General features: G+C 35.2%; 1 protein-coding gene across 1 annotated transcript in view; it reads right to left on the bottom strand.

Annotated features, from left to right (window-relative positions):
• CUNH8orf34 (chromosome unknown C8orf34 homolog) overlaps positions 1 to 18,939 on the bottom strand; it is a 377,054-nt gene that overhangs the window by 23,224 nt on the left and 334,891 nt on the right. Inside the window, 1 exon segment of the mRNA XM_025871441.2 lies at positions 10,005 to 10,052. Within this exon segment, the coding sequence (XP_025727226.1) occupies positions 10,005 to 10,052 (48 nt within the window).

Raw genomic sequence — 18,939 nt, 5'->3', positions numbered from 1 at the left:
TATTCCTTTATGTGCCTATTGTGCCAACATAATAATTACTGCATAGTAATTGCCCTTTCGTATTCTCCTGCTTCAAAAATAATGTGGAAAGTCCCTAAGGGTGTGGATAACTTTTGTCACCTCTAAATTTCAAATTTACTGAGCCATGATGTAAGAAAATCTTTTCAAATATATTTCAAAATTTTCAAACAAAATCACTATGACCTGTCAATTTACTCTTGACTTTTCAAATTCATCCATCATCTTCCCCCTCTTTCAATAATCTTTTTCTCCAACCTGAGGTATTTTGTTCAGACAAATGCTGACAAGATAAAAATAAGGACCCACAACTCCTGATTTCTAAGAAAGATGATATCACCAAGTATTAAATGTCCACTTTGCTTAAAATGATTCCTGTATGAGAGAAACATCCTATTTGCGACCTCTTGATTGTGACAGTTACCACTGGAGATGTTTAGTCCCAATCTAGAGTTTCAAAAAGTTACAACTTTTCAGGAGTTTGGGAGGGGAATAGGGGGTTGAATAGGTGAATCAGAGGGGATATTTTAGGGAAGTGAAACAATTTTGTATTATAATGGTAAATACAAAACACTAGCATTTGTCAAAACCTATAGAACTTCACACAACAGGGTAAAACAGTGTATGCAAATGAAAAAAATCGATTAGAAGATTGGGGGAATCCCAAGATGGAAGGCAAAATACTAAAAAAGGATCTAGATACATTACAAATGTATGAAATGTAACTGAAGACAGTGGGGGAATAAGATTCTAACCTAAGTCACTTTGAAAATGAGTGGAGTCTGTAAAACCAAAACCAAAAGGAACTGTGCACAAATACTGTGTACTAATTGATAAAGTTGCTCCCTATGTACATACATGTTAATAATTCTGAAACTACTGTACATATATTCTGGAATTGAACAATGAAGTAAATGGATGACAGATGCCAGGAGCCAAATATTTCACTGTTGAAGTGGGAGTTAATAGAAAGCACAGCTAGACTGATTCACGTATAATGTACTAGAATTGGAGCCATCAGTATGAACTCATGTTTAGCTTACTATATATACAGAAGGCTACATAAAGAAGTATTTATGGATATTTGTATATACATGGATTACTATATACACATATATCTCTCTGCTCTGGCAGCTGAGAGGGCTTAGAAGCAATGACATCCCAATAGCAATAGCAATGAACACAACTATCACCCAGATCTTGATTCCTAATACCATTCTCCAATGAAAGAATCAGAACTCTTGAAGAAATGACTGATTCTAGGACTGAGGCAGGAAAGATACAAGATAAGCCTGAAACATCTTGTAATGCCAGAAAGCAAGTGTTTACATATGCATGCACACACACACACACACACACTCATACACACAAACTCTCTCTCTCTCTCTCTCTCACACACACACACACACACACACACACATAATGAGGGATATATCAAAGGGTTAAAGGAACCAACTGAAAATCTATCAATGGCCGAAGCTAGCACAATTTATACAACAAAATAAATAAGGTAGCACTGGGTTACTATGCAATAAAAAATAAATATCTGTGAGTCCATTCTGATAAAAAATAAATGACTGACTAAATAAATTAATAGGTAAGAACAGATAAATATGCCATGCAAAAGGATTTCAAATAATTTATATAGATACTCTGCTCATAAGCAGGTGGAGAATAATTTCCCATTCCTTAAATGCACACTGTGTATAGTGACTTTCTACCAGAATGCAATATGGAAAGGGAGGACAAAAAGAGTAACTTTCCCATGCAGAAACCTGACAAATACCACCAAAAGCCAAGGGATTAAGGTCAACATCAATAGCAATGATTCATGTTGGTTCTATGTGCCCTTGGTAGGATATGATGAAAATGGAATCTGACCTCTATGGTTTTCCTCCTCAAAAATACATCATCCCAGTCTAAACCACAGGAAAAATATCACACAAATCGCACCTGAGGAACAATCAACAAAATATATGCCCAATACTCTTCAAAACTCTTACCATTATCAAACACAATGGAAGTCTGAGAAATTGTCACAACGAAGAAAAACCTAAAGATATAACTACAAAATATAATATGATGACTTGGATGGGGTCTTGAGATAGAAAAAGGACATTAGAAAAAAACCTGAGGAAACTTGAATAAAATACGGATTTAGTTACTAATAATGTATCAATATTGGTTTATTAATTGGGACAAATATACTAATATAATATGTTAATGACAATTAAAAGGTCTATAGGAACTCTCTGCACTACTTGTCAACAATTCCATAAACCTAAAACTGTCCTAAAATAAAAAGGTTTATTTAAAAAGTTAAAATAATCAAAACAGTATTTTTAAGTGACTTGCAATTTTAAAATAAAAGCACATCTTTTTTCATCTTTTTTTTTTTTTAGCACCGGCAACTCAAAAATAATCTGTTAATCAGATTAAAACTTAAATTCCAGAGAGTAGATCCTAAGAGTTCTCATCACAAGGAGAACATTTTTTAATTGTATCTGTCTGAGGCGATGGATGTTAACTAAACCTGTTGTGGTAATCATTTCATAATATATGTAAATCAAACCATCTTAAACTTATACAGAGATGTATGTGAATTACTTGTCAATAAAACAAGAAAAGATAAAAACAAAACCAAAAACTTATATGGCTGTCATGAGAGATGGGCTTTGCAGTGAAAAGTCCTTGCCTGAGGGGTCAGGTATTTCACAAGTGGCAATTTCTAGGTCTAGATTCTTTAGACAGCCGGTAGAATGTGAGAACCACTAGATGGGTTATTGTAGAGAAAGTTAGCCAAGAAAAAATGTAGTCAATCTTGGAATACACACTTTACGTATAAATCAGTGTTTATTTTTAGAATTTAACTTATTTTTTTCTCAGATTTATCAATTATTGGATTTGGTCTTGCACGGCCATGACTAAAGAAACAGCATAAATGCAAAAAAAAAAAGTCTTGGATGTAAAACTCCATAGCAGTATAGAGGACAGCAGAAATATAACTTCAAAAATTTTTGCATAACAGAGAAGAAAATTGCCTTCCTGCAATTTATTAAAAATAGAACAAATGATCTCTGGTGTTTAAAAAAGAACTATGAAAAATAGCTTTTTTGGTTTTGTAAGTAAAAATCAAAATGGCTAAATCTTACTCATTTAAAACATAAAATTTTAAAGTAACCCTGAAAAAATGCTTTTAATTAAAAAAGTATTTTGGTTATTTACCTTTTGGGCCCAAACACTAAAACCTGTTTTTATAAGAAAAGATATAGCTAATAAGTCATTTGTGTTACTTTTTCCCACAATGGTTCAGAATACTAAGCAATCCTACTGACTGGTTTCTGGTTTTAATGGCTTTACTCCTGAACAGATAATAAGCATTCAGTTATTCTTTTGTTTATTGCAAATTATGTAAAGTACAAATGGAACATTAGCTCAGTAAAACATGTAGTTTGGGAAGAACTTTAAAATGCTGAGTTGTTGGAATTGTAGAGATAGTACAAATATTACTGTTAATAGATCATTTAAATGCTTTATTTGGTTTTCCCTTAAATGCAATTGGTAATATAATGCACCTGTTTGCTTCATTGTTGCTGACAGGCAATACAACGTATGTTCAAACTTGAGCCCATAAGACTTTTTGATGGGGTCAAGAGGCTGAAATCTTGAACATTTTTAAAAACAAGAGCCAGGGGCACCTGGGTGGCTCAGTCTTTGGGCATCTGCCCTCGGCTCCGGTCATGGTCCCAGGGTCCTGGGATTGAGCCCCGCATCGGGCTCTCAGGAAGCCTACTCTTCCCTCCCACTCCCCCTGCTTGTGTTCCCTCTCTCACTGTGTCTCTCTCTTTCAAATAAATGAATAAAATCTTAAAAAAAAAAGAGCTAACATGTTCATCTTTGCCAACTTATCAAAAAATTTTTCTACAGGAATATTAAACTAAGTCTGAGCCTAGTACAAACTGTTTCATATGCCAAGAGCAAGCTCTTGGGTTGCTTTTAGAAGAAATGCCATTCATCCTTTTTCTAAAACACTTTCACCATAAGTATGTAAACATCCAGGGACTAGGAGTGGTGAGAAATAGTGACATGCATCACATGGAAAACAGTTGCTAGCCCTAAATCAACATATCATTTTATCTGCCAACAGAATAAGTGCTTTATAAACTTCAGCAGTATTGTTATTCCACATGGATAGCCTATTTTTGGATTCTCTAAATGCAATCAATCAGTGATTTATGTCATCTGTGGTCATGGAAGTTCAGTATGTTTAGAGAAAAAAAATCCTCCTCTGCTTAAACTTTCACCATTGAATACTTCAATTTGGAGGCAACAGATAATCCTCTCCCTTTGGTTAAATATGAAAATAATGCACAAAACATGAGCTTCTATCTTTCAAAAAAGATTAATCACTTTCATTTTACTTCTATAACCATAGGATCCCTACAAAATAAAAATCCCTGAAGCATGTTGCATGTAAAGCAAAACAAAATTACCCTCCTCTTCACATACATTTAATAGACTGCTTCTACTAACAAAGAATTAAGCCTATATTTCCATTAAAATGAATTTCTCCATATATAACTTACACACTTAAATTAATACGGGCATACCTCATTTTATCACGCTTCAGATACTGTATTTTTTTTTTGTTTTTTGTTTTTTTTTACAAATTGAAGGTTTGTGGCAGCCCTGCCTTTAGCAAGTCTATCGACACCATTTTCCCAACAGCCCTTGCTCACTTCATGTCTCTGTGTCACATTTTGCTAATTCTTTCAATATTTCAAACTTTTTCATGATTATTATATTTGTTATGGAGCTCCGTGGTCAGTGACTACAACTTGCTGAAAGCTCAGATGATGGTTAGCATTTTTTAGCAATAAAGTATTTTTTTTTTTTTATCTTGTATCTCCTCAGGAAAACATAGCACTATTGAGTAACTATTACATCCTATGGAGAATTCCAATATTTGGTCACAGTGTTAAGAGCAATAAAGTATTTTTAAATTAAAATATATACATTTATTAGACATAATGCTATGGCACATTTAATAGACTACAATGTAGTATAAACATAATTTTTATATGCACTGTGAAACCAAAAAATTCATTGGCTCACTTTATTGCAATATTCACTTTATTGTAGTGGTCTGGAACCGAAGTCACAATATCTGAGGTATGGCTGTAAAGTTTGAAAATACCTTTTTGTATTTGTTAATGAAATTCCTTGTATTATCAGACAAAAATCCATAAATTTTTAGTAAATTATACTTCTACAGCCCAGTTCTTTTGGGAATTGTAAAAGGGCAATTAAATCATAAGAAGAGGGAAGTAGTAAGTTTAGGAAGCTGTAAGTTTGAACTAACAGGATTTGGGAAAAGAAAAGAGAAAAAGCAATAACAAAGTTAGAAATAAATGGTAGATTGTGAAAAATATTACAAAATAAATGCAAGGTGCTAAAATAAATTTATCTGACAAATTTGCTATACTATACTGCACAAGGGGATTACACTCCATTTTATGTCCTAATTCATTCCATTTGGTGACTTTTCTCTCCAAGGAAATTGTGGGATAAAATTGTAAGACTTTGAAATGGATGAAAGATTATGGGTATAGACAATGAAAAACAATACATTTTTCTAGTATGTCCTTCTCCTTACCTGATTCTGTGGAGGCTCTGGGTCTTTCATTGACTTTGAGCTGTTTAGTAACTATGTAATTCATAGACATTGATAGTAGTACCAATGATTCCAGTCCATATATTGTACCCATTTGAATGTAACTGATTATTACCCTATGGATATTGGTCAGCTTTACCAATTTTTGCCTCTCTTTATAACTTCATTTCAGCATTTCTTATTTAAAGGAGGGTTTAAATTCTCCCTTGAACTGGTTGTAATACTTTACTGGTTCCCTTACTAATTAGTGAGTTCAATAAATCTTTGATATATGTTCATTTTATATCTGTATAAGAGCCATGATTATAACTTTTTAAAACACTGTTATCCTTTAACATCATATACTAGTTCTTGAGGAATGTCAAAGACAAAACAGGGTTTTCTTGACAAAGTTCCTTGTTTCCTTGTTTCTCAAGTGAATAAAACCATATAATTAAATAGTAACATCAATTTTTGAAAAGCAAATCCCTGTGCATGACAAAAAAAAGTTAATCATGTCTTATTTATTATAGGATGATGTCCCGCACTTTCCACAGAAGAAGAGTTGGGAGGAACTTCACGACAGTCGTGATCACACAAATAATACAACACAGGAGAAACAAGACGGGCCAAGACTGGCACGAGAAGTGATTTGAAGATATTTTGTTGCGTAGAATCGATCTCTTTTCTAGTTCAGATGGTACAGCTGGCAAAACCCACCTCAACAGATTTGGAAAAGGCCTGCGCACTTAGCATGCTTTTCTTCCTGTCTGACACCCTTAGAGACTGCGAAGCTGCCTCTTGACACCTTGAGTTAGTTCACACTCCCATGTATGTTGCCTCCGGCCTTCAGCAGCTAACTTCCTCAAGTTTCGGGGAACTGCTCTAAACTGCTCTTTAGAAAGTTTCAAAAAATCATTAAGTTGAGTCTTTAGTTCTTTATAGCTTCTCAACCATTGAAGTTGATGATACTTTTCTGATAAATACAAATTTAAATTAATAAATTTCTCATGATGAGGGGATTTTTAGCCAGTGTGGTGTGCTGGTTTCCAATTATTCATCTGGAAAATGTGATATGTTAAATGGATTAGCTTCTCTACAAAAGTTGTGACAATCAAGCTCTGGAGGTACTTGATTTTGAGAAGTTCCTTCAAATTATATGTATTTTTTGAATAAATGTTAGTATTATTTCAAAACAGAAATCACTGCAATATGAAATTATTATGCCTACCTGAGTTATCAAATGTCTTTCAAGTGAAGAACACATACTTTCTTTTAAAAAACTTAACTGTAGGGGCGCCTGGGTGGCTCAGTTGTTAAGCGTCTGCCTTCAGCTCAGGTCATGATCCCAGGATCCTGGGATCGAGCCCTGCATCGGGCTCCCTGCTCAGCGGGGAGCCTGCTTCTCCCTCTACCTCTGCTATTCCCCCTGCTTGTGCGCTCTCCTGTCAAATAAGTAAAATCTTAAAAAAATAAAATAAAAAAATTTAACTGTAAAAATGATTTTGAAGATTAGTAGAAGTAGACTATTATAAAATATCTCATCTTTTATTTGGTCAAAAATACAAATTCTATTCTGGGGTGCCTGGGTGGCTCAATCGGTTAAAGCATCTGCCTTCGGCTCAGGTCATGATCCCAGGATCCTGGGATCAAGCCCCGCATTGGGCTCCCTGATTAGCGGGGAGTATGCTTCTCCCTTTGCCCCTCACCCCACTCGTACTCTCTCTCACTCTTTCTCTCAAATAAATAAATAAAATCTTTTAAAAAAATACAAATCCTATTCTAGAAAAATAATACATTAAAAACCAGAAAATATAGAATGAAAATTCCATTTTAGCTTTTGTAGAGGAGACTCTATTGTCTCTAGTTTTGATTTAGGTCTAAACAATATTGTCTAATGTCATGTGGTTATAATTCTGTCTAATTATAAGACTGAATTAAAAAAAATCCAGACTTTGATCTGCAAAGAGTTGCCCAAACTTTAACAAGAAATGTTAAATATATTAAAAATGTAAACACTATGGTTTACTTGAGTTTTAGTGTATACTAAATAAAAGCAAATGTTTGCTAGCACAGTTTTAACTTCAATGCTTCTAACATTTATAAATATTGTTCCTTATTGTTTGCTGATTTAACTAACATGCAGAAAGAGAGCAAAAGTGAAATAAGAGCACAAGTGGGAAAAAAGCAACTATCATTTTATGGCTCACACTCTCAACATGTTCTCAATGGAGAAGAATTTGAGTATATATTTCCTAAAGACCGAATGGATTAATGTCTACAAAAAGAATCCAACTAGTAATGAGTTAACAGTTCACTAATTAAGGTCATATTGTAAAGAGTGATCATTTGTTGGTTTAAAAAAAAAGAGCTAAAATCTAAATATCAAGCAATATTAGATAAAAACCCTATGTGATACTAAATCCCCCAAAAATATTTATGGGCAGTTCGCACATACTTGTAATTTTAAACTGAAAGTCGGTGATGAATCTCACAAGCTAGAGAGATTTTATACCCCTAATCAACCAAAAATTTTGTTCTTGAGAGTAAATGAATAAATAAAACTCAGAAATTTATTAACAGAATTTTCCTCTTTACCTGTATTATAAAAATTGGGGGTTTTTCATGATATATGTAGTTACTCTCTAGAAATAACATTGAAAGAACACTTTAGGGCAGTGTTTCTGGAACTTAAGGGTACTTCGAATTACACAGGCATCTTGTTAGAATACAGATTTTGATTCTCTGGATCTGGTGTGATTTTGCATTTCTTCCAAGCCCCTAGGTGTTGTCCCTGTTGCTTATCAGAGGACCACATTGAAGGAGAGTGCGCTTTCAGAACCTCGAATGCAAAGGCACAAATTCTCACCCCTGTTCTCACATTAAGCATTCACAATTGTGTAAAACAGGTATGTTTAGATTGCACATTCATAATAATGGAGAAAATAAGGATCTTTTTCCTGGATAAGAACTACAAATTTAAAATAAGATTTATTTTAAAAGTTCTGGGGTGCCTGGGTGGCTTAGTCGGTTAAGAGTCTGCCTTCTGCTCAGGTCATGATCCCAGGGTCCTGAGTTCGAGCCCTGCATCTGGCTTCCTGCAGAGGAATGCTGAGCCAAGCACATCAGCAACCACAGAATCCTAAAGAGAAATTCTGCTGGCGTACACAATGAAAACAGTGTCTGCCTCCCTTTGGCAACGTTAACTGTTTTAATGTATTCTACTCAATCTCTGCATCAAAATTCATTAAACTGAATTTTAAAGTTGGTGCTCTAACCCTCCAATTTTTTTACACCATATATTTTGATTTTTCTAACCGGAACCCAGACAATCAACCTGCTTATTTCCTTTCGTTCTCTTCTCCATGTGCCTTTGGCAAAACTTCAGCCACCTCCAAACATGCAAACTGAAGATGTTAGAAACTTAATGGGGTACTAGGCACTCTGATTTTCCTTTCTAGGTGGTATTTGGCAACAAGTGTGAGTTTAAGTATGGGTACACCGTTCCGAATAAATTTTCAGTGGCACGTTCAGTAGGCCACTCAAACTGGGTTTTGAATGGATGCATGCATGCAAGAATAAAATATTTAGAGAACAAGATTCTATCTTTCTGAGGAGCAATATTCAAACCAAATATCTGGTACTTCCATGACATCATCACCAAACTACTTCCCAGCTCCCTTCACCTAAACAGATTCAGATAGCTAATTTAGTGACCACTGTGGTTTGGCTTCAGATCAAGTCTTATGGAATCTATCCACAGATTTATCTGCAAGTTCCCAAATACCATTTGCAGACAGTCCAAAGACACATCCTGTGACACAGAGCACCCTTGAATATCTCCAAAATAAATCCAGACGTCTAAACGGTTTTCCAACAAAAATCTACCATATATTTTATTTGTCAAGACAGCACTTTGCTTAATGGCCTTTACAAGTAATGTCTTTGATGAGCATTTATCACATGAATGAAAGCCAATTTGGTACAGATTGTTCTTTCCATAAGAGCAATGATCATGTCTTATTATTTTGTGCACATGTTTCTCGTTTATTGGGATATCAACAAATGTTTGTGAGTGAAAATAAATAGCCCTAGGTTTGTGCAATTTCACCTTCATTTTCAGGATGACTGAGTTGTTATAAGGTATTCCTCTATCAACGAGGAACAAAAAACATTTTGATAACATATTATTTATTATCTTGTTTTTGTGGGCATAACCAGTGAATGGGTATAGACTGGAAACCCTACAGTGGATGGTGAAAGCCCAAGTGAATATTCATCCTATACGACAGACTGATTTCAGACTATGTTACAAGGCTACCTTAAAACTCACTTCTTCCATGTAGTTTTTCAGTGACTGTCCTCCACTGGAGGCTTCTCCCTAGAGGCAAAGAGGAAGAGAAGTTGAAAAAGTCAGAGGAAGGAGAAAGAAAGAACGATGAAAGATGAATCATGGAGAGTAGTGAAACCTGGAAACAACACCAAATCCTTACTGTTCTCCCACCATCACAGTTGATATTTATGGGATGGTCAGTTTGGCAACTTTCTCCTCTGAAGAAAATAATTTTTTCAAGGCAACAATATTTCTCTTAAGTGGATTTTAAGTCACATAAACGAATAACCACTTAGAATAGTTAACTAAGGGGCTCCTGGGTGGCTCAGACAGTTAAGCGTCACCTTCAGCTCAGGTCATGACCCCAGGGTCCTAGGATCGAGCCCCACATCAGGCTCCCTGCTGAGCTGGGAGCCTACTCACTCTCCCTCTGCTTGCTGCTTTCCCTGCCTGGACACTCTCTCTCTCTCAAAAATAAATAGAATCTTTCAAAAAAAAATTAAAAAAAAGAATAGTTAACTAAATCTTAGGACAGAATGCTAAAGGAGATGCATAAAATTTTGTTACTGGGTTTATAAATATGTTCTTAAAGTTAGATTAAGAAAAAAGTCACTCATTCTGTATTCTATAAATCTGTATGAAGATCTAACATATGGACTTAAAAATATTTTATGGGGAGAGTATAGATCATTAGCCTGTCCTTTTCCCAATGTTTATATTAAGGCTTTCTCACCTTGCTTGTACGTTATTAGTAAATTCTCCATTATTTGTGTTTTTCACTAGACTTTCACTGTGTGCTAATAATCACTGAGATTTAATTCATAGAAATTTAAAATGAAATTAAACATATATCCCAAATTCATCTAAACATTGGTGGTCAAAATTGTCAAACAACTCATCAGTTTGAATAAGTTATATTTTTATACTACGTGGTCAGAGACATTTGGAAATAAATTCTGAGATACCATGAAATGATAAATTCTAGGAGAACAGGTGTGTTTAAAAGATAACTAAATAAGTGTGAATAAAGCTTACATTTGTTCCTAATTTTTCAAGGACATTCCTTTTTTACATTTCAAAAACCCTCCATATATTATCTCATTTGATTGGTTTTTCACTACAACTTGAAGGCAAGACATCCTCAAACCAATCTGATATATAAAGACCCTAAATCCAGAGCGGCTGAGGGAAGTGCTTAACTTCAAGTGGCTAGGTATAGGCAAAGCTCTGCTGGGACCGGATTCAACTCTGACACTCCTCTATCTCACTAAAATGAGAAGTTTAAAACATTAAAAAAAATTAAATGTACTTTATTTTTTAAAAATTGTGATGTATACTCCAAAGCACTTTGAGAGGGTTGAAAAAAAGCATGCTCATTTCCAACCAAAAATTAAGCTGGAAATAAAGTGCTGGTTTCCCTAAACACTTAGAAATCACAGATATAAAGTATTTTTTTCCAAATTATGGTTTCCACTGGTGAAAAATTCGTATGCTATAGTTTAAATAGTTCCAAATGCTTCCAAACTTGTGGGCTTTTCCATGGATAAGACAGTCAAAGAGATAGGACAGTTATATTTACTTAAACTAAAATATAAACTCTTAGGAAAAATCAAATCCATATAAAACTTCCAAAACGGGAGGAATTTAACTCAAAGCATACGGAGAAGGCTGGAAATTTTCTTCAGATAAACTGCTTTTTCTAGTTGAACTTGCTCTACTATCTTCCTTTATTTGGACAATTAGTCTAGAAAGAATGCTGTGGGCTCTTCTGGTTTGGCTCTTCCCTGTGACAGAACCAGTCCTTTGTGTACTAATGGCCTCCCTCGCCCCTCACTTCACCTGAGTTGCTAGGGGTAAGAAGACAAGGTGGCAAATGGCTGGCTGGTACAGATCTGCTTTCTGGAAGGGCCAGTGTTGGAGGGCTGCCTGGCTGACTTCTGAACATCTGAGGGCTCACGGTGAGGTCCTGCAGAGCAGCCCCTGGGTATTCACTGAAGGGGGCTATTTGTTTCCTTGGAGCTGGAGTGCAAGGGTTTTCCCAATTTGTCTGGACACTTACAGTCTTATGCTAAGACCTGGTAATGACTGAGGGTTTTCTTGATGGTCAGATACAACCAAAGCACTGTGTACGCTATATGGCTTCTTGACAGGCTTGCTTCTTCCCACAGTGCCAGCTACTTTTCAATATCTGCACCACAGAAAAGGAGAAACCCACACAACACCATTTGTTTCAAAGGCCACACAGACTGGAGTTGGGCTCTAACTGCCATTCAGAAATCAATGACCTGGGTGGCACTGATGAATGAGGAGCATGAAGTAAAAACAATCTGGGAAGAACATACAGAGGAAACAAACACTTTGCAGAGAGGATTACAAATTTGGCACAGGGCCAAGTGCACAAAACAAAGAACAAGATGCGGGATTTCTAATTCTTAGAGTGGGAATAGATGGCTCCCAACAAGAGGCTCCATTCAATATGTTGGTCTCAGGTTCCCTATTTCCGACGCGGGACTGTTGAAACGCTGATGCTGACGTTCCCTCCTTCCCCCGCTGGGGGCGCTAATGAAATAAAATCCCTTTCAAAGCACACAGTTGTCAATTTACGTCATCCTATTCTAAATTTTAAAGAACGGGCATTTTAAATATCAAGTCATTCAACAACATAATATTTTGATAATCACCCAGAAGTAAATCAAAATTATCCAAATGCAAAAACGCAGAGAGAGAAAATAAAGAAAACTGATATGATTACGGCTTACCATTTGGCATGGGATTACGGCTGATAGAGATGAAGGCTGTTGTTGCTCCCCTAGTTATTTTCCATTTAAGAAAATATTCTTAGTGAGACAGAATATACTAGAGACAGAGCTAGGACTAGGCCCACATTCTCCTGAAATCCAACACCGTTTTTCACAATCCCATGCTTCTCTTACTTAAATCAGTATTTTCTATTTCACCTCTTACAAATCCTTAGATAAAATGCATATAGACTTGCACTTTCACATAGAATACATTTATTTGCAAACATTTTATGTCTGAGGGCTACGGTATGAATTTCTTCCAAAGAAATTTTCATGAGAACCCTACTTTCACCAGAATGCTCTTTCTTCCCACCTTTTCAAATGAAATTAAACAATAATCCTAACACAGACAGCACCCTCTTAAGAATATGTAGGAGAAAGGGAGCTTGATAGGAATGGCCAAGGCATATCTAAACCCCAGGGACTCATAAACTTCACCCATTATTTATTCCACAAGTATGTATTAAGCACCTATTGCATGCCACATTTTTGTCCCCTGTACTAGGTGTGGGGACAAAAAGGTGAACAAGAACTCATCCCTACCATAAAAAGTTTACCTTAAGAAGATAGATATACAAGTTATTCGAATATAGAGCAAATGTTACTTGACATAGGTGAGCCCAAGGTGCTATGGGGGAAAGGGCACCTAGCTTTTCATTTATTTAATAAGGTTGTATTGAGAACTCTCATGTGCTAGAAGTTTTTGTAGCCACTGCATACATGTGATCAAAAGAACAAAGTAGAGGAATTTAGGAATTTCCAAGAGGAAATTATTTTTAATCCTAGTCTTAAAGGTTTAGTCAATTAGCCAGATGAAGGAGCTGAATAAAGAGGAGAACTTTTACGAGGAAGGAAGATTTTGTGCAGGGGCCCAGACACAATACAGGAAATACATGAAACCACAAGTATTATAATGAAGAGCACTAGTTAGACTATGCACAGAAATATACTCCATTTTTAGATATAGAGGTATTAACATCATACATCATTTCCTAATTTTATGCTATAATTTCCTATAATACAGCTGCTAATATGATGGTCATATGTTGTGTTTTCTCATTGCATTATTACACAGGATTACTGAATTTGTGGCAGATGTTATAGAAATTGAAGTTCAGCTTTGCAAACCCCAGCAAATTCTACAGGCAGCAATTACCACTGATGTCCAAGAAAATAGGCAGTGATTTTTTCCAATTAGTAAAAAGCTGGGTGCAGTAGTTTGTAATTCAGAAATTTTTGGAAAGCTCAAAAGTCTTTCAAATCATTGATGGAGTCAGTAAGTTAATAGTTACACTTGTCTTCAGACTCATATATTAACAAGTGCTGTTTCTAATTGGCCCTGATGTCTTTCATATTAAGTTAATTTTTTTCTGAAAATTTGCCCGCAATCTCATGAATAAATGTTGCACTATTGCAGATACCTCTTTCTCTGAAAATAACACCTTTATCCAATAGAGGAGATACCTGACTGCTTTAGCATTGTTAAGAGCTAAAAGATAGTGACATTTTAAGGTAAGATGTTATGATTCACTCTGTCTTTAAGTCCCACTGATGCTGCAGGTTATGTCTGTACTTGAAATCAGCAATCTAAGGCATGATCAGAAGCCAAATTTGTCCCCTCAGAAGGGACAAATAATACTCAATCCCTAAGCACACACCTAACTGTTAAACTAAAATGAAAACAATTTACGTTTTTCTTCCAATTTTTTTTTATGTTAAACTAAATAATTCCCTTATGGTAATGCCTTTGCCTTAGAGACTTATCTTAAAAAAAAAATGGAAAAAGGCAGGAGCAATTATGGGATTAATGATTATTACTAATAATGTTAAATTTTAAATGATTTAAGGCATTTTAGTGTTCTTTCTTATTTTCTGAAAAGTAACCATGCAGTTGCAAAAATGGGGAAAAAAACATTTTATTCTTTTCTTTCCTTTAATCTCATGTAAAACAAAAAAAAAGGGGGGGGGGAATGCAAAGCCAGTAATGAAAGGCTCCCTGTTTGGGAGAGTGGTAACTTTTATCAGCGGATGTTGGACAGGGGAAGGGACAGGATGAGAGGGCGCAGCTAGTGTTAATGATATTTAATTGCATTGACTTGTAGAATAGACAGAGATATATATTATTGGTCAATTGATTTTAGAAAAATCCATTTGACCTTGAACTATTATTGTACTAGTCATGTATGTCTACTCTGATACGTTGATGAATTTATCATATCAATGATTAATACTTTTTAAGTATTATCATATGCAGAAAGTAGTGTTCATCCATTCTTTCTAAAACGGTTTAGGGCCACCTGGGTGGCTCAGTCAGTTAAGCGGCTGATTGAGCCCCATGTCCCTGACAGGACTCTGCACTCAGTGGGGAGTCTGCTTGTCCCTCCCTTTCTTCCTCTGCCCCTCCCCCAACTTGTGCACACTCTCTCTCTCTCAAATAAACAAATAAAATCTTTTAAAAAAATAAAAATAAAATGGTTTAATGTGCCAACAGAGCAAACTATCAGGCATAAGATCTTGGAGAGTCAACTTTTCTTCCGAAGCAGAGTTTCTACATATATACAGCGTAGACAACAGAACCACAGGGTTGTGTTTCATATGACATAGTGAATGTGTAAGAGTATGGGAAATTTCCACTGTAAAGTGCAGTGTTATTATTTTGCAACTGTCTGTATCTCCATTGATCCTCCATCTATTGGTTTTCCTACTTCCTACCCTGGCCCCATTACTCAAATTTCTATGTGTTCCTTTGATACAATGACAGCTTTATCAAAACACCTATTACGTTCTATTATAATCACTAGTTACTTGCTCAATCTTTCCTGTTTAAGTTCTTGGAGAGCAAAAGTGGTTTTTATTAATTTTTGCTTCCTATGTCCTGGCACAGGGCCTGGCAAAATGTTTGAACAATGAATGAATAAATAAACAATCTGCAGATCTTATGTGCTCTGGATCTACACAGAGCCTATAGAATTCAAAATTTATAAATACTGGGATAAAAGAAGTAAGTCACTTTTAAAAACAATGAGGAAATTATTACTGAAAGCTTGTTCAGCAAACCCACTGAAGGGATGCCTGGGAGGCTCAGTCAGTTAAGCGTCTGCCTTTCAGCTCCGGTCATGATCCTAGGGTCCTGGGATTGAGCCCCATATTGGGCTCCTTGCTCAGTGGGGAGCCTGCTTCTCCCTCTGCCTGCCGCTCCTCCTGCTTGTGCCCTCTCTCTCTCTGACAAATAAGTAAATAAAATCTTTAAAAAAAAATTAAAAAAAAAACAAACCCGCTGAAGAAGCTGCTGATCAATTAAGATTTGTAAGTAGTTACTGAATAGAATTTTTTACCTTGAAATGTGAAAAATATGTATTAATAAGTGTATCTTTATTATTTTTTTGGTAATTGAGTGCTATGGATGATTATTTTCATAACCTGAAAAATGGAAATGTTCAAAATTGACTTTTTAAAAAATATGAGATACAGAATTAAGGAAAAACATGTTTTTATTTATTTTTTTAAATTTAATTTTATTATGTTATGTTAATCACCATACATTACATCGTTAGTTTTTGATGCAGTGTTCCATGATTCATTGTTTTTGTATAACACCCAGTGCTCCATGCAGTACGTGCCCTCTTTAATACCCATCACGGGGCTAACCCATGCCCCGACCCCCTCCCCTCTAGAACCCTCAGTTTGTTTCTCAGAGTCCATGTTTTTTTTTAAAAAAACTTTGAGAAATAAAGGCTAAAATGGAAGAGACACAAGATGAAACAAACACAACAGATAATGCCTTAAGAGAACCAGAAGGTAAAAAGAAAAGAAAGGGAAATTTTTTTAATCAAAAAGAAATTAAGAAAGGGATTTTTAAAACAGGATTTTAGGGAAAGTGATAAATACTGAAGATAGATAAAAGGTGAAATAAAGTTGACTCTTGAATGATGCAGGGGTTAAGGGTGCTAAGCTCTACTCCCCCCCACCTCCGTGCCAGTCAAAAATACATGTATAACTTTTGTTTCACCCATAACTTAACTACTAATAGTCTACTGTTGACTAGAAGCCTTGCCATAATATAAACAGCCAATTAACATATATTTTATATGTGATATGTATTATGTGCTGTATTCTTACAATTCAGTAAGCTCAAGAAAAGAAAATGTTATGAAGAAAATGGTAAGGAAGAGAAAACACACAGCACTGTATTGTATTTATGGGGGAAAAAATCCCTATATAAGTGGCTCTACACAGTTCAAACCCATGTTGTCCAAGGGTCAACTGTCTATGGATAATAGAAGACCCTAAAGAAGAAAACAAAAGCAAGGGAACAGAATAGATGCAAAAAATTGTAATTCCAGAAAAATTCCTTGAAATAATAATAAAAAATACTAAACTGCATATCTGACAATAGTTAGCCAGACAGTCTGACTACCTAAAGATAAATTCTAGCAAATTTATTGTATTTTAAAGAAAAAGAAAAAAGCCCTTTGGGCATTTAGAAAAACAGATCACATGACTTATAAGGGGAATTTAGATTATCATTAGATTTTAACAACAGCGATTTATGCCAGTAGAAAAATGAAGTATTGTATTTAAGATACTGAAGGAAAGAAAAAGTGAGCCCAGGAATCTGGTAGAGAATGAGCTTCAAAAAACCAAAACGCCTACACATAAGAATGGATGGTGAGAATTAACTACAGAGTTACCTGTCCTGAGGCCACATGAAAGGGGAGAATATATTATGTATTAAGTATATACTCTGACAATGTGGATTTTGTACAACTATTAAAAATTTGGGAGAGAATAGAGAAAGTATGTGCATTTTTTTGTTTGTTTGTTTTCAGTATTCATATTGGTAGATGGATTGGCATTTTTATCCTGAGACTGCTGGGTGTAATGCTTTAAAACAAATAAGTTACTATGTAATATTTTAATTCTAATATCACTTTTATCAATGAAGACCAAAATTGTGGGTATGGAAAAAAAAAGAGATAAAGATATAATAACAAAAGGTTAAATTAAAGTCTTGGTATTCTCTAATCTGAATTCAAAGTGTCAATATGGACTAACTGTACACTCAAAGCAGCTAGAAATAATGACCAACCCTGTAGCAATGAGCATCCTTAGTGTCCAGACTATGATCCGGAAATACCATTTCTCACTAAAAGAAGGGCTTTTTCAAAAAACATTGTTTTATTCCATGTTTGGGGCAAGATATGTAAAACATCAACTTGGAACATCTTGTGCTACCCAATACCAAGGAAGCTGCCAGAGACTACCAGGGTCATAACAAAATGACCCGAAAATAAACGTGAAGAAGCTCTCAAGAGCCAATGATGGAACAATTTGAGCTTTGGCAATGACAGTAATTTCCATGGGTTAAAACATGTCAAATAAGTTTAAAGAAAGAATTGGTTATCTTCCGAAGATAATAGGGAACATATTCATTATCTCAGAGAACTAGTAAAGGAGAGAAATCAAGCATGTATCCCATGTTTCTTATGGGAACTGTATTACTGGCTAATCAAATGGTACATGAGGGAAAGGGTCTCTTAACAAAAGTATTCTAACAAATAAACACAAAAGAAATCATTAAAGTAAAATATCACCACTTTGCAACTATCAATGAATTGACAGATTTTGTCATGAAGTATCAATGGCTGTTAAGAAGGTAACATGAGAAACAGCCAGAGATATTACATGTCTCCTCTAGTTATGCCAAAGAGGAGCTTTATCCAGTTTCTGGATAATCTGCAGGAAAATACAGAGGACTGAAGAACATGTTGAATTGTACCGGGATTAAGAAGTTAGTAAAATTCAGATTGCAGAAAACCACAGATCAAATGGCCAGGGTTCTCTAACAGATGAACTCTAAGAAAATGCTAAAAATGGTGGAGGAACCTATAGGTTAAAAGAGACTTAAAGACATACCTGATTTTTAAAAAGTTTGCAAAGTTGATAATAATGTCAATAGATGCATCTTTGAGTGATAAAGCTACTTTTAAAATGGAAGGAACCGATGATTATAAAAGTTAGAATAGCTGTTATTTGTGGGGAGAAACAGAGGTTGTGACCAGGACAGGGCACAGTAGAGGGACTTCTCAGTTGTCTAGCAAAATTCTATTTCTTAACGTGGGTAGTGTTGTCAT

This window comes from Callorhinus ursinus, unplaced genomic scaffold, assembly GCF_003265705.2.
Source record: "Callorhinus ursinus isolate GAN/ISIS: 27379988/994484 unplaced genomic scaffold, GSC_fseal_2.0 scaffold5, whole genome shotgun sequence".
In the NCBI taxonomy this organism is placed as follows: domain Eukaryota; kingdom Metazoa; phylum Chordata; class Mammalia; order Carnivora; family Otariidae; genus Callorhinus; species Callorhinus ursinus.
The sequence above is the reverse complement of the archived record's forward strand: the minus strand, read 5'-3'. Positions and strand labels throughout refer to the sequence as shown.